The sequence below is a fragment of the Trichoplusia ni genome, chromosome 20 (assembly GCF_003590095.1).
Source record: "Trichoplusia ni isolate ovarian cell line Hi5 chromosome 20, tn1, whole genome shotgun sequence".
Lineage (NCBI taxonomy): Eukaryota > Metazoa > Arthropoda > Insecta > Lepidoptera > Noctuidae > Trichoplusia > Trichoplusia ni.
Genome location: NC_039497.1, coordinates 2,938,311 through 2,955,836, shown reverse-complemented (window position 1 = coordinate 2,955,836; position 17,526 = coordinate 2,938,311). Strand labels below are relative to the sequence as shown.

General features: G+C 39.0%; 1 protein-coding gene across 1 annotated transcript in view; it reads left to right on the top strand.

Annotated features, from left to right (window-relative positions):
• The window catches only part of LOC113503944 (adenylate cyclase type 5-like), a 36,688-nt gene extending 20,491 nt beyond the window's left edge, over window positions 1-16,197 (top strand). The window contains exons 7-9 of the mRNA XM_026886088.1: window positions 9-130; window positions 14,889-15,066; window positions 16,129-16,197. Of these exons, the coding sequence (XP_026741889.1) occupies window positions 9-130; window positions 14,889-15,066; window positions 16,129-16,197 (369 nt within the window). The remainder of the gene's footprint in view (window positions 1-8; window positions 131-14,888; window positions 15,067-16,128) is intronic.
• Window positions 16,198-17,526: the final 1,329 nt, after the last annotated feature.

Below are 17,526 nucleotides of genomic sequence, written 5' to 3'. Positions count from 1 at the left end.
ATCCTCAGGAGCGCCTCCTGCTGTCGGTGCTGCCACGCCACGTGGCGATGGAGATGAAGGCCGACATTGCCAACCAGCCGCGCCAGGAGCAGTTCCACAAGATCTACATCCAACGCTATGAGAATGTCAGGTATGTCGCCAAGGACCAGTTACTTACCGCTGTGTACTGATGCGAAAATTAATCTATCTATCGTAAATACTTTCTTTAAAATGTGTGAGATGTCATGGTATTAAATAAAGATTGATAAATCAGTATTCAATGGGAAGGACCAGATTTTATTTCAGCTATAAACGTCGAGGCGTCCCCAAGAGTACTTTAAAATGTTTTCAGCAAAATTCTAGTCCATTTTTAGCCATATGAAATACCTGTAGGTTTAACTAACGACACCAAAATTAGCCAAACTTTTAATTTCAGTCAAAGGCCTAAAGCCCGAGCTTTTCGCAACTTATGATCAATAAAGTCGAAACGAACTAAACTATTCAATAAAACTGTAAATGACGTGGTCGCAGCCGATGCGAACTTATAACAACCTGCCTCGACAAGTTCTACTTTATATGAATTTGTGAACGCGTTTCGGGTGCACCCCCACCCCCTTCGGCTACTCAACAACTTACATTAAGCCCAGCGAAAGTTCGCGTCAGTCTGATAAATTAAACATTTATAAAATATGATTTCTCCGCGAAACGGACGACGGCGACGACTCGGAAAATATTTCTTTGATAAATCGTTATGGATAGTTTTTTGAAAGGGCTGACTGACTCGCTACATCGATTGAAATGGAACTTCACACACACCGTGCCTTTTATGATTTATAGGTTATCATGAAAGGCCATCGAAGCACAAAGGCGTCGACTTAGTTACTATCGACAACTAACCTAAGTAGGGGAATATACATATTGAATTGTCGTTACTGTCCCACTGCAGAGCAAAGGCCTCCCTTTGATATTTCCACTCTGTCCGATCTATTGCTTTTTTCATCCATATGGTTATTCGTTTCTAATTTTGCTTACAACTATTATTATTCTACTATATTTTTTGTGACCAGGAAGAGTGACGAGACACCCATCAACAACTATGCTACCTAAGGGTACTCTCATTGTGATTGTATACATAATTCTAAAGAAGCACTCAAACAGATAAATATTAATAAAGGTTACCGGAGGGCCGCGGCGGGGAGCGACGCCGAAAATCCAACGTTTCATAAAATTTTATTAAATCCAAATTGAATGATGTTATCCGAATTGAATTTCATTGGACCCATCGAGCCGACACAAGTAATACAGTCTCGTCTAAACACGTAAAGCAAAATTACATTTGTAAATTAAACTTAAGTCAAATATTTACCTTCATTTTCTTGATGGCTCGTGCTCGTAATGTAATATTGAGATCCCTTTTTTCATGCTCTCTCGATGAGTTACTCCCGCTCGGCGCCGCGCGCGGTGTGCCGGCCACATCAAAAGACCGCGTCCGCACTTTGCAATCGTCCGCGTTATTGTAGAGAATCGATTTCTATTACTTAGCGATATTAATTTTTGTTACGAGAATCCGATTTGATTGAAATCCTATGTTTGATTTGAACTGCACAACTGACTTGTTAACTTATGTTTCGTACCACAATAATAATATTATTACGACTTGTTATTAATACATAAATATTCCATCAAAGAAACAACATATCTCGTGAACATAATACAAGTTTTAAGAAGTTAATTTACCCTTCAACGAGACCGTGTTATTGGTCCCTGCCATCCATAAGCTCGCGCATGAATGCTCCCGAAACACATCAAACCCGTCTTACAATTTGCGTCTATTCACGTACGGTGCGTATGTGAATAGAGTATGTCGTAATCCTTTGGCACATTGTCGGTTTAACTTGGCTCGGGCCCACAATGAGCCGCGCGGATCAAAGGACCAGTTGTCCTCTTGTCCCGCTCTTGAAGCTGGCTACTTCATTCGTTTCCAATCAAGCTGAATGCTTAGGCCGGTCATACATGGGCTTCTTAAGCTGTCGTCGTCAATGTGTTTTCGTTTATAGTCAATTAGCAGTATAAAAAGCAAGCGGTAGAGTGATGAACGCCTGTGAAGGGGTCGATTAGCGTGTAAGTGGTGATTTAGTTACACGGAGCTTGGAGTCCGATTGGTCTAATGTTTTTAAAAAAAAGAAAAAAAAATTCGGAAACGTAATTTGGAAATTAATTCAAATGCCATACATTCACTCTAGGTCTCCCTCTTTCTATCCCCTCTCCCTAGGAGCCCCGATATTTAATGAAACAGTGCTTTCATACCCCCTCCATTATAGATTGGAAGTCGCGTAAGAAGTTTCTCTTCAAAAGTCGTTTATTCAAAATGTGTCTCAGGTCCGTTCCACACGTAACACGTTTGGTCAGAATCCAATTCGAACTGTCTAACTACGAAGCATTCAGCCATGTATTTGTGTACTCTAAGAGACGAAGATAGTTTGCTACGATGTCGCATCGCAGTCTAGCTTTGACGGGAATACAGTAGGCGCTATAATAACTCGCCTTAGGGAAGGCCATGATAGGAGGCGACATCGGTGATAGATGCTATTGTTTCCTCGAGACAGGGTTATACAAGCTAACAAGCCGCCATTGTATGGACTGGACCAGGCTTCGAGATGCCCCCTCAAGAGATATCGCTAGCTTAGACCATTGTATGTGTATGCCCTAATCGATGCTCGCTGAATAACTCGTTCTGTTGTTCGGATATTGGACTTGATGTTGTAATGTTGTAATGTTGTTGATTGCTCTTGGATCGATTGGTTGTACTGTATTTCTTTTTTTTTGGGGAAATCTTTGTAAATATTGTTTTAGAGATCTTATTGCGGGTGCTATTTTTATGCATGTTCAGAAATTAACTTTTTTATTTCATGTTCAAAACTGAATTATTGCAATTTATAATGTAAAATTAGGTTCTAAAAATAACAATATATTTCAAAACTTTTTATGAAATACTAGCTGACCCAGCAAACGTTGTTTTGCCTAATAAATTATTTCTAGCTGTATTTATTTTTTAAAGCCACATTATAAAATTAAAACAAAAAAATCCAAAAAAATAAAATATGTTCTTTTTAGTGTGAGCAACCCTTAACATTTAGGGGTATGAAAAATAGATGTTGTTCTATTCTCAGACCTACCCAATATGTATACAAAATTTCATAAAAATCGGTCGAACCGTATCGGAGGAGTCCGGTAACTAACATCGTGACACGGAAATTTTATAGATTAGTATTATGCTAATACAAGTTGTGTCAAAGTCAATTACGCCTAAAGATCACATGCTCAAAGACACTCAAACTCAACAAAAGCATTTGCGGATCTCAAGAATGCTTGTCCTACGCGGGGATCTAATACGCAACGCGTCGAATGCAAATGGTTTGGCGTAGTAGCCTTTACGTAGTGAAAAGATAGTTATTTATGTAGATACAAATATACATTTAAAACTTCACTTAGATATTTTTGCATACGAATGTTAGTCGAGTAGTAGTAGAGAGGCGAAACGAGAGACGAGAGTCAGGTATCGGACTTAAGCGTCCACTGGATTACGGCGGACTTTATTAATATAATATATTGTATCGGTATGGTTTTGTAAAGTACACGAATATACCCTTTTTAAATAGAATAAAAAAAAATATTTTTTTTTAATTTCCATTTTTTTCATACCAAAGCACGTACCGGAAAACAATTTCAATGTTTACGTGATGTTTAACAAACGACGCTAAAACAAACACTTGAATATTTAAAATGTCGGCGAGCACTCGCAGCCAGCAATTTCATAAAGTTTACAAAATAAAATATTCAATTCCGCTAACTGTAGTCGCGTCGGTACGAGTGTTGTGCCACAGTGGGGACATGGAAATAAAGCGTTGCTCGAGGAAAGCTCTCGCTTCCTCTCCACGTACTTACGGGGGAAAAATTGGATCGTATAAGTCTCCTCCAGCGAAGACAACGCACGATATACATATAGAGAGATGTTTGTGACGAGATTTCATAATTTGAAATGTTGAGGTTGTTTTCTATATTTAGAAAAGTTGAGGTGCGGATGCGAATACAGCAGTCAAAAATAGCTTCTAAAATAGCTCTAATAGGGTAACTTATGGAGTTTCTTGCCGGTTCTTTTCCATAAGAATGACACTTTGGAACCGCGCAACTAGAGCCATCGTTGTAATGTTTTGAAAGTGCTCGGAAAACGGCCTGTTTGAAATAAAAACTTTTGATTTTGATTTTTCATCTAACAAATATTCAATAAAATATTTGTCTATTCTATGTTAAAAACTCTTTGGTTTCGAGCAAGTTTTGATAATCATAAACAATTCACAGCTACAAGTTTTGATAACGTTAAACTTTGGAAAACTATTGCAGACTAGACATTATTATATTCATGCTTTTTCGAAATATAAAACCGCATCACAGAAACTCAATACCACAAAACACTGCGCCTACAATTCGGTACAATATAATAATGTACCATTATATTTAATAATAATAAATTTAATTTAATTTCACGGCTGCTAGCCACCGCGGGTGTCGACTTGACGCGAGCGTCCACACTCACCTGTACCTGTATACATATATCTGTTGTATAGATGCATTGTATGTCTGAATACTGTTGTAATACTAATGAAACAGAGGCCTTTGATGAACCGAGACAATAGAAAGCAATCAGTCCGATCCGTGTCCAATAGAAGCCAGCTATCGGCGAGCTGTCTGTCGCGCGGCCCCGAGCCGCCCAATCACGCCGTGTTCATTAAGCTGTGCCGATGTATCGGGGAGCCGGCGGTCTTGTCAGACGCACAGAGCCATAGAAACAGTCAGACGCTCAGACCGTCAGACCCAGATATGCTCTATAGTAAGTCTAATTAGACTTCAAAGCGACGTGTGTTTAGTTTAATATAATTTACGCGCCCTTTGTATTTGACTGTCATAATTTGTAACGTTTACTCTGAGATTATGCTGGCTCCTAATTAATCTCAACTGTTAAAGTAGGAATTTAGGTTTTCAGTTCAAAATTTATGTAATAACATCATATTTACTATTGCTTTTGAATGAGTATAGAGATAGAATTGACCATATTTTTGTTGCTTGACCCAATATTACAAAATAATATATACCTAAGTACAAGGGTTACTATCTATTATTCGGCTTTCTTTATCGACTTTGTTCTATATCAAAACGGTTTTGGTACAGCCACAGTCTAATATTGCGATGGCAAACAATAGTCGTCCTCTTGAGTAATACATTTAGCGGTGCAGGTGTTTATTTCATGCAGACGTTTCGTTTCGTGGCCGTGTCTTGTGACGATCAGCTGTTCGTGTTGTCACCATCGACACTGTAGACGCCTTATGTCATTATGTTTGTGGATAGCGAGGAACGTGTGAAAAGAGAGGGAAGTGTCCCCTCACTGTCTGTAGTAGTATTACCTACTAAATGCAGTCGCCAGATGCAGGAAGTCCGATTAAAAAAACAATCCTTGTTGTACGCTTTTAAATACAAAAATGGCGTGAAATAGAAAAGCGCGTCTTAGTTATAAAATGTGACTTGTTTAAAATCAGGCGAATTTCGAATAAGTAAGGTTGATCGTCATCTCCTAATAATGACACACGCGAGTAGTCTGAGAGTCGTATCCTTACAGTTGTTTATGTTCTATAATCAAAGGGCAAAAACGAAAATGAAAAACAAAATGCAATCCTTTCAAAAGAAAGTTATGACAGTAAGAGTTTTGCAAATTTTGCATTCAATTGCTATTGCTTCGCTATTTCTGGTTATGTAATCATTCCTCATTTTTGAGGTGTCGCAATATGGTTTCCACAACGCATTTTACGAAAGCCAAATTACAGTCACCTTCTGAACGGGGGCGCCGCGAAAGTGGCAATTGTTTTTCTTTTCGTTAATATTTTCATCGTGCCACGTTTATGAGACAATTTAGCTATGCATGCGTTTCATTCTGAGCGACGATAGAAGGCTGAAACGTAAGGTTTAATTTTTTTTTTAATAAATCATATTTACGCTGTTTTGAATGGTTTGTCGAATAGTCGAGTTTTTGAAGATTTGCTTTCGCTACATTTCGTTTTTAAATTTTCCTTAGGAAAAGACCTTTTTGTGATCGAAAGGTACATTCAAATACGACACGCCAAATACAATATGTCTGATTGTCTCGGTAGCCCTTTAAATGATTGTGTTTAATAAATCTTGCTGTAAACGGTCGCAGCAACGGCGAGGGGGGCTAATTAAAACTGACACCTGTATAATTGTGGCGTGTGCCCCCTCCTCCCCCCCCCCCCTCCCCGCCTGCCCTCGCCGTCAGCCCGCCCTGCATCATACATTGTTAATGTAATAACACACGTTTTACGGACATGTGTTTATTTTTATCGTGATATCATCGGTTGTGTCTTACATTTACGTGATTTGTAACGTTTACGTTTAGATTTACGAGTTGATAACTATTTCAATTGCGACTATTATGTTATTTACTTCTTTTTCTGTTTGTGATGAACGGTTTCGTTTTATAATTATCCTTGATTTTGACTTTGATATGACGCTTTATTTTTATAGAAATCAATGTATGCATTTGTAATTTCACTTAATCAATTTTTTTTTCAGTCAATTTCAGTTTAGTCGCTTAAGCTTAATAAAAAAGAGAGCTTAATAGAATATTATTTTACAACTTAAAAATACCCAAACTTATTAGAAGGAGCATTCGTGGTTTTCACATACATTTGGCAGTGACACTCGACATCAACGCGCTGGAAGCCGCTTTCAAAAATGTTATTCAAAGTGAATCTCGTTACAGCTGACGCCAGCCTATTTCTTCCACAGCGCCATCTAGTCTCAAACTAAGCAAAGCTTGTATTATGAGTATTAGACGAATCATAAATATACTTAATATGTATTTTTAAATAAATACACGACGACCTCCGTGGTCGAGTGGCGTACGCACCGGTTTCAAGGTGTCGCTAGCTCTAAGGTCCAGGGTTCGATCCCCGGTCGGGTCAATGTATAAATTAACATTTCTACATTGTCTCGGGTCTGGGTGTTTGTGGTACCTTCGTTGTATCTGAATTCCATAACATAAGTGCTTTAGCAACTTACTTTGGGTTCAGAACAATGTATGTGATGTTGTCCGCATTTATTTATTTATTTATTATTATACATAATATAGAAAAATTACACCCAAGCACAGAAAAAAATATCGTGCTCACCACACAAACATTTGTCCTCAGTAAGAATCGAACTCGCGACCTCCGGTATAGCAGTCAGGATCACTAACCACTAGACCAAACAGGCTAGTCAAACTCATCGAACTTACAGCAGTTTGTCAATCATTTTATATTTGTTGTTTTTTATCGCATATGTGACGCTTGTCATCTGTTAACCCCAGTCGCGAACTGTACGTGTCTCGCAACCACTACGAGTACTGGATATCGGCTAACTCGGCCCGAATGTGGTCAATGCATGTGCATTAAATACAGGCTTATATTAAATGTGGTGAAACAAACCGCGGTCGCACATCACGAATATCGCTTCTGTGAATTTTAAATACTGACGATTTTATACAAAAAAGGTTGGTTGGTCGTCCAGCCGATGTCACATTTAATAGAATTCTCATGACAATAAAAGTTAGTAAACACATATGTATGTATGTGTAAAAGTCCATTTCCAATATGCCGGTTTCGGTTTTCGGAACTGAGTTTAATTCTGGGAATGCGGAATACTGTCATAAGTGCTCAATATTTATAAAAAAAAAACATGTTTAAAAACAATACACTGTTTTTTTTTGCTGACCTTTGTTCAAATTTCCCACTAGCTGTTGCCCGCGGGCCCGCCCACTACAAATCGGAAATGAAACCTCGGGAACAAAAAATGGGGATAAAATTTGTCATATATATTAATTCTGGTATCCATGTACCAAGTTTCGGCTACATCCGTTCTGTGGTGTTTGCGTTACAGAGGAACAAACATCCATACATACAACGTTTCGCATTAATAATATTTATAGGATGTAGGATATGGTAGCGTTCATCTCGTGAACGGCCTTTGTACCAACCCGTCTACTATTTCACAAGCTCTACAATTTTATATTTATTTTGTTCTATTACAAAATACAAGTCTCTATATAATTGTGTTCGGCGCACAGTCGCAAGCGGTTGTTGTGTCCCTCGTAATTGTACGCTAATTACGGCTTGCGCTCCGGTACACCTCGGGCTCGGGTGTCCGAAGGGGACGGGGCTAAAGGGGGCCAAAGGGGCCCAGTACCCCTGTCCACTAATTAGGAATATGAGTCCGTTTACACGCTGTGTGACTGTGACGTGCAGATTGTTCTTCCGTAATTAGTCGAATTCAATCACTGAGATGTAATAATTATGTTTTTTTTTTTAATAAATATTTCATATTAGAAGTACCTAAGTGTTTTTGTTACCGCATCGTGCTCTAACGAGTAAACCAACTCGCTCTATGAATTTTAGTGCGGACTTTTGACAAATAGGCTAAAATTTTTTCGACTTTGTTAAATCGTTGCCGTTTTTGAAAAGCTACTAAATATTTGTACTTTTTATATTCTAGGCGGTAAATAAATAAACAACAGTCATTGTAAAATGTTGTCCGAATCGGTTGTCATATATCCAGTGAAAGTTAAGTCTACAATAAGTTCTACAATGCAGAACGCATTAACGTCATACAAAATAAAGTTAGCAAACTTAGAACTCTACTTTAATCAAATAATAATTGTGAAGAATTGCACGGCGAAAATGAATTCCAATCTTTGGTGAGATCACTAAGGAAACAGTGTTAAGTGCACGGATTATACAAATGCTCTCAGGCGAACACAAAGAGACGATCTCTTTGACGATGTTATTACATCCCCGGTAGAGGCACTACGTAGCTAGCAAGAGCGAAGCAAAAGCAATTTTATCCGAGATAGAAATCAATGTTTGCGTTTAGTATAGGTGTTTGAGATGGTTTTCTTATTTTGTATAAGCAATAGTTTAGCGAATGCACGGATAGCCGAGTGGTTGAGGTCATCACGCCGAACCCACTTTGTGCGACGTGTCGCGGGTCCGATCCCCGCGAAGGAAAAGCATTCGTGTGACCCACAAATCCTTGTTCTGAGTCTGGATGTCTTTGTGCATGTGACTTGTATGTTTGTGAAACACCCCGCGATACAAGGATTAAATTCCTAAGAGCGGGAGTCGTTTGTAAAAAAAAAATCCTCTGCGAGTTAAAACAAATATTTTGACAATGTTTAATCATTCACTTTTACACAATTCGGCTCTATATATTTATTGAATTGCGCCACTATTATCTTTGATCAAATGGAAGTCATTGTTCGCAAGATTATCGCTCTCGCGTTGCTTCTGTAAGATAGGTAGTGTAACACGAACACACCACGTCGAGTGGGGTACGATTGAACAGATTGAGAATCCCTCAGTGTCTTGTTACAGTCAACAATAACTCTCTTTGTTATATTGAATATTAACTAAAGAGAGAGATGGAGATGGAGATGATCATACATAGTAGTGATTAAATTCATGCGTTGGAAACTCATTTGATTTATTTATTCTAATAGCTTGACCAATTTTTATAGGCGTATTTATCTTATGCGGAATTCAAAGCCGCAACAGTTCCGCGGTCGGTGGGATGATTGCGATCCTCTTTATTTTTGTCAGGTCTCGATAGCAATGTATTTCGGGTACCAGGTAATCCGGCAGTTCATTGTACTCCGCATTAGTTGGTATTCAAGCGCCTCACAGAGACAGACTCGCAACTATCAACACTGAATCAAACTGATTGACAATGTTGTACGAGTACATTCTGCAAGTACTGACGGTGGTATGCGATGATGGATTCAAAGAAAATAGGTTTGAATTAAAAAAAAAGAAAGATGGAGTCTAAAAAAAGCGAAAAATCTTCAGCTGAACAATATATTTGTACTACTAGAAATTTTGGAAATTTTATAAGGAAAAGTTGTTCAGTTTCGTGCACGGATGCGATGTTTAATATATGATCGGGATTCTCTTACGAGACTCCTTTTTTTTCTAATCTTAGCTAATTTCGTTTTGGTTAAAGTCTGGAACACACTTGAATGTTTCGGTGGTTTTCGTTAATTTCACTCTCGATCATGTTATAGGATTTGTATAGATCTGCTGTCAGGTCGGCGTGTCCCAAAACATAACTCCGATCGGGAACTGTTCAAGGGTAACATTTTATGATTTTGTGCAAAGGATCGTAAATCTACTCAAACTCCTCCTATTATAAAAGGTACATCCTATTTAGATCATTTGAAACTAAATGGCCTCATATCAAACATTAAACGTGTATTAAAGCCAGTTCGTACCATATTATTGTGTTAAGGTAAGCTTTTGTCGCCGACTGTAGGTCGCAACAAGCGCGGAAGTAATTCGCGTCAATTGTGAACGCTAATTGAAATCAGACGACGAATGTACGAACACTCCTCGACCCGTCTCGCTGTGTGCTATGCGTGTGTGTGTGCATGATCCGTATACTTGTACTGATGGGTGGTTTGTTCGTGTGCGTGTGTTTGTTCCTAAATAAAATACAGTATTCTGCACTTTGGATGGTATAGATTAATGTAATTGCCTAATTTAAGAATAAATAAACTTTATTTTAGAAAATAAAAAGTCTTAGACGTTATGCAAAACAAAATTTTGAACCGTTTTGGGCAACTGCAGGAAGAAAATACTTTAATTCAAAAACCTTTCTTGTATTTTGTTCTATGGCTAAAAAAGGTCAATTTTGTGCGAGAGAATCGAGTACGTCCCCCGTTTCTTAGTCGTTATTTTTATTAATTTGTAAGTGATTTACAAAGTTTCAACTCATTCCCGAGATTTGGATGCTACAAGTCCTCAAAGTAGCCCCATCCTTGTCCTGGGTACTCCGTCGTAAGAACTATGGGGGGATTATGCAAAACGCTGTCCCAACACTTGTTCCCATACATGTAGCGATGCGTGTTGTGTACCTTCATAAGTCATGAGCCACGTTTAGGCTCGGATTACACGTTAAGGAATGCAATTAACGAAGCTCGACAGCTGGTGAATAGTTAGGGTACATATTAGCTTTAGAGTACACGGAAATTTTCGGCTCTACCTGCTGACAATACTCAAATAAACCAGTTATAAACACACCGTGTGTATATAATCTTAGATATTTGTCATCGACATTGTTTCCAGAGTCGATTGTAAAGTTGTTATACGAAGTACACAATATCATCACCGTTATATTAGCCTCGAGGAATCCACAGCTAGACAAAAGTCTCTGCTGAAATTGTTCCTACCCACGACTATCTATCATTGACGGTATAAAAAAGAGCGAGTGCTAATATAAGAAAAAGTACAGTACTTTTATCTAGCCCACTGTGTCCCACTGCTGGGCAAAGGCCTCCCACAAATCCTTATACGTGGCTCTGTCATGGGCCACATAGAACCAGCACACGCGGTAAGCGTTAAGATCGTCTCACCACCGCTTCCTAGGCCGCCCACGGCAACGCGGTCCATCTGAAGTTAATACACGTTTGCTCCCAATTAGTATCCGTTAAGACCTAAAACATCGTCATGAAATTAATCTGAACTACATTTTTTCATCTCTTTTGTATGTAACAAGAACCCCGAGTAGAGCGAGCGTCTTTAAATAGAAGCTCAATCATTAACATCTACGTTGAAGTAAATCGAAATATCCAATAAACGAACAAGAGCTGGCGTCTGTCCTTCCGTAATGACTCCACTAACGACGTCCCCCGGCGTCGCCTGCCTTTAAAAACACTAGTTTACTTGATAGCTTCCCCTACCTGCCGTAAAATGAGACTAATTATGAACGACGGAGCGAATAAGTCTCGTATTTTTCTTTGTCACATTTTTACTCGACCAGCCCGAGACTCGAGCGAGCGAGAGCAACATTTCCATTTATTTACAAGACTTTCATCTGATTTTGTTTCGTAAAGAAATTCAAGGAAACTAATTTTTTAAATTTCAGCTCGAATTTTTTACTGCGACACGAAGGAGCTTATTACCTCGATCCCTTTTGAGAGAAACTTTATGCGAATGAAATCTGGAAAACGGTTTGTGAAGTGAATGTTTTATGATGCTAATTTTAAGCAGGCAGTGGTTACTTAAAATATTTCTGAAATGTATATAAAAAACTAATTTATACGGAAAAGTTAGTTGAGTATTTATCCGAGTTTGATTGCACAGTCAGGTCCTGATATCTACTTACTACCAATGGGTTTTATCTAGGCATCTTTAATATACACCCCTGCGCTGATTGAATCGCTCTCTTAATTTACTGTAACATTGTTTGGATTCCTTCTTTCCTGCGGCAGGTGAGACAGCACCTCATTGTGATTGTCCAAAAGGGTTACCATGGCCCCGGTACACGAAGAGCAAAGGAAGGAACATAGTAAGTTTCAGTCAGTAGGAGTCTGACTCTCCTTTCCACTCGAACCAAAGCGGAAAGAGTCATTTGAGGTTTTCCCATCACCCTACCTCACCAGATGTCCGTAATTGGTAGGCCTCGGTACTAAAGCCGGGATATCGACGCCGAGCCCCGCTCTAATCAATGTGGGCTAACGAGCGGCTCACGTGATAACAACAAGAGTGCAACTATTGATAGTGTGCGTGCGTCAGTTGATGCCAAATGAACCTTGTGTCTATTGAGATAGAGTGCGTAATTGTTTGTTTAGTGTAGCGCTTTTGTAGTTTTCTGTCATGAGTCGTCGGACAAGAACCTGCCTTGACTTGCCTTTGTAAGAATCAGATGTATAGTAATTTAATAGAAAGTGATCTTCCACGCTTAGATTTTGGTGTGTTATACCCGAGCGTTATAAACTATTATTAAATGACATAGTAGACCGTGAACCAGGTTAAAGTTTGCCTTCTAGTAACTTACTAAAATAACATTAGTTTTAAAATTCGTTTTTACTTTTTTCTACTTCATTTCTATATTGGACACACGGGTCCCTTTTTCAGTCCGAATCATTACAGTTACTTAAAAAACACCAATGATATACAATTTTCTTATTCAACGTTGAAATCTCCCAAATATTGTGCCCACTTGCACAGCGCTGCACTGACCACCACTCACAGGTATAAAAGCGTAATAATATTCGAAGATAATAGCTTCAACAAAAGCCTCCCACAGGAGTCGCGCAGAGAGACCGATTGAATAGAATAGAGAGCGCTCTAGTATTTGGTCGTACAACTCGTGTATGGGAATAGGCACCTGCCTTCATGCGCTGCATAGGGTATGTTTTAGCATGGTGAGACTGGCCTCTATTATAATACGCTGAAATGGGGTGAGCTAGCAAAATAGAGAGTTTTGAAAGTAGTCGACCCGACAAGATCTCACTAATATATTCGACAGAAAACTGTTGCAATGCTTTGTGAAATACTAGGCTCGATGACACTTGTAACTTCTGATTGTTCTATTTGATATCTGCACCAATATGAATGGTGATATTGAAGTTATTTTTTTAGTTAGAATATTAAATATAATATTCCACAAGTTTCACACAACTCTATCTAGTCTCAAACTAAGCAAAGCTTGTATTATGAGTACTAGACAATCGATAGGCATACTTAAATATTTCTAAATACTTACATGCTTATTATAGATAAATTACACCCAGACACAGAACAAAATAAGTCGTGCTCATCACACAAACATTTGTCCTGGGTGGGAATCGAACCCTTGACCGATACAGCAATCAGAGCTACTAGCCACTAGACCAGCAGGCCAGTCAAAGATCTTTGCAGGTCGAGTATTCAGCGTACTTCAATAGAAGTCACTATCGTGCACATTTTGTGAGTATATCATTTTAGTACAATAGGCCGCCCGCGCCGTGTCGCCGGTGCCCCGGGTGTCACCCGATACCTGATCGCTTTATCTTTGCACTGCAACGGACTGGAAATTTTGTAACCATGTTATCAGCGTTTATTGCGGTCACGTTGCTCTAATAATTTTCTCTTGTACCGGAACTATGTGAGATGAGGTTCATTTTGCGATATAGTGACAGTAACTTTGACGCACATTTTGAAATTAACATGTCAAAGGCTCGTAAAATCGACTCTCCTTTTAGGTTTCAGGCAGTTTTATTGGTGTTTAAATATAAATTTATTACCTCTTTAAAACTAAATTAAATATACAATTTATCGTGGCTTGGAAACCTGATTTGCCATCCCGTCAATAGCCAACTCAACAGTCGAAAACTACAACTCGTAATTAATTTAATTTTAGCGAGCAATTTCATAGTCAGTACGTGAGAGCGAGCTGTGATAGTCAGCCGAGTGCATACGAGATTCACTCCGCAGTTAAATTGCACCTTTGTGGCTACGCTACGACGCTACGAGTATTCGTAGCACGGCCCGAGTTACACGAAACTCGTAGCGGGATTAACAAGATATTTAGGTATGCGTAGAGCGTCGCTGTGTCGTAGCGATTACTACAAAGTGGACGGATGTAGCGCACTTGTAACTTCATAGTTGTGTTTTGCAATTATGCGGCAGGATTTCAGTTTTAGTACGTTCCAGTTTTTTATCCTTATACGTGGCTCATAGTTCGAATTCAGAGTAAAAGATTTTTAATAACACGCAAAAACACAGCCCAAGTTTTGAAACAGAATTAACAAAGAGTTTGAATTAATATTTTAGCTTCTTTCTCGTAATCTGTAAAAGAATTTGTAGTAGGAGAGTTTATAAAAAAAAAGCATTTTTGTTTAGGTTTTAGTTGCCTTAATACCTGCTATTCGAATTTGAGATGGTACTCTAAACTTTATTGATCATCCTTTATCAATTATTTGTCCTATATAGGGTGTACCTAAATGTATATCACCATTACGTCACAATTAACGTGTTTACTTGTTCCAGCATCCTGTTCGCGGACATCTGCGGCTTCACCTCCCTGTCGGACCAGTGCACCGCTGAGGAGCTCGTGCGCCTGCTCAACGAGCTCTTTGCCAGGTCAGTGCCTGTCAAGTACACTCGCATAGTAACCGCACACCGCGTAGAAAAGAAATGTACGGCGGGACAGGACAAAAATGGTAGAGTCAGAAACTTAAGTTATGATTTGGTATATGAGGTATAATACCGAAGAGCAAACTCTTACAACCAATGAAAACAAAACCGACGAAATTCGAAGTCAGGAATTTGTAATTTGCCATGCATCCAATTAGACAAATCAAATAAAAAAGATATAAATAGCTTAATAAATGTATGAGAAAAGAAAACATTTCGATGAAAACGTTGCCGTAATTCATGCACACACACACACACAAACAAAAAATCTCATTAAAGCAAAATGGCGTCGCAAAAATATAAACGAGATCGTTAAACAACAGTTAAACACTCGAGCGCGAGCGAACACAAACATACTTCACGTATAAAATTATTATGAACCTACGTCATCAGCGTCTTTGAAAATAAAACTGGGGAAGAGAGACAACGCTCTACATTTTGTAGACTGCTATCTCGCTTGCATTACTGCAACAGAGTGGTGTTAAGATGTGGTAGTATATGATTCGACAAGCGGCTTCAGTCGCGCCTCACAGCTCTTAATCATTATCGACGCCGGCTCTGCTCTGACGGCAGCTCTCGGTAAATATTCATTACGACGCTCTTGTTGGTATTCCCTGACGCCCGGGCATGCAACGACGACCTATGTTGGTGATGTCGAAGATAGGAGAGCGAAAGGAAGTGCCAGACAGAGAGTGGATAGTCATCCTTTAGTGTCAGGATACCGTGGTCACTTTGCAACGGAATGTAGAGTAGAGATTATAGAGAGTTAGGACAGTTTCATTCTTAAATCCAACCTACATATCATGCGTGCAAATTTCTACCAAAATATGGCGCTCAATATTAACTGTCATTGACGATTTTTTTCTAGAACAACAGTAAAAAAAAAGCAGTGGCTAAAACAAAAAAGTAATTTTGAAGATGCTGGTTCCAGTACTACAGCAATACAAACACACTTCCATCTATTTATCTACATTCCATGTTGTTTAAAAGCTTTCACGTTGATCGCGAGACTAAAATGAGTACAACCCGTGGCAGTCTCCAATCAAATGTAATCTTTAATTTGTTGAATAATGAATGACGATCGCATCCCCAGCGGCCCGCCAGCTGCGAGCGTCGGCCCGAGGCCATGCGACGGAGCGCCAACGTTAAAGAAAAAGAATAGAACAAAAAAAAAGAATCTGAATTTATTTTTCGCGCAAAAATTTCGCGACTTGTTTAAATAGAATTTACAACCTTGATTCGTGCGACGTCGCTCGACACAGCCGACAGCTAATATCTATTAAATATTCGGTTCGGTTCAAAGAGCTAGTCTTGTGTAATACCTCAAATTGGCTTGTAGCGTTGAGACGTAATTATTTATTATGTAACACGGATTAGTTTGGGACCTAACGAGGCGACCCTCTCACCCGACACATAAATTCTAAAACACTGGAATTTCCTTTGGTATTGCACACAATATATTTGCTAGGGAAATCAAACCTGAATTTTTTATAATCAGTAAAAACTTACGCAAGAATTGATTAATCCAATATTCTCAATCAAAACACCTTGACTCAAGGTATCTCGTATGAATTACCATTACCTTACTCCTAAGGAGCTGTTAACCCTTCGGTGAACTGTTGATGTCTACGATAAGCAAAGTCTCGGGATGCTATAGGAGCCGCCTCCACACGCTTGGGTTACAAATTGCGGGTCCTTTGTATAATAGACGGGAGTTAATCACTTTGTAGCGCGCCAGAGATTAACGCCCGTCGCGAAGGAGGGGGAGGAATAGTTCGGAGTCTCGCGGAGACGTGCGGAGCTTCGCGGAGCCTTGAGGAGATGAAAAACGAGCAGTTAATACTGTCTCGAGCACCTGTTGCGGCTCGCGGCGAGTATTAAAATGTAATGGTTAATGTAGAGGCGCCGCGCCGGGAAGCCGGCTCTATTGTAGAGCGAAGATGAGATGAGATGCCGCCGCGGTCTGCGGCTTTCGTTATTGCATTTTTATTTTCTACTTTAGGTATATTATTCTGCAGCTTTTGAATTATTCTTGTTTCTTTTTTTCCTATATTTACTAGGTCCTATGTACACGGAACGTGTTCTAACTCGTCGATCATAGAAAAACAAACGCAATATACGTGCGCATCGTGCTCCTGTGTTTGCAATAGCAGTTCAACGGCACGTGTAATATCCGATGCGTGTAAAGTCGCACCTGTTAAAATAGTCCATTTACTGTCATTTTACTGTACATGTGTATCTATATAAACCATTGTATTGATTTTTTAATAGATGATAACAATTCATCCATGCTTTTATTATTATAAATGTGTCTGTCTCGTTCTCACTCAAAACTACTACTAGATAGTCTAAAACCTGAGAAAGGACTTAAGCTTTTGAAGTGGAAACACGGTTGTGGCAAAACAAACAAGAAACGGGTAACACTTTTTTCAATGGACTACGGTTTTGAAATTTGGTTTAAATATTTTTTATTTAAAATAATGAAATAATG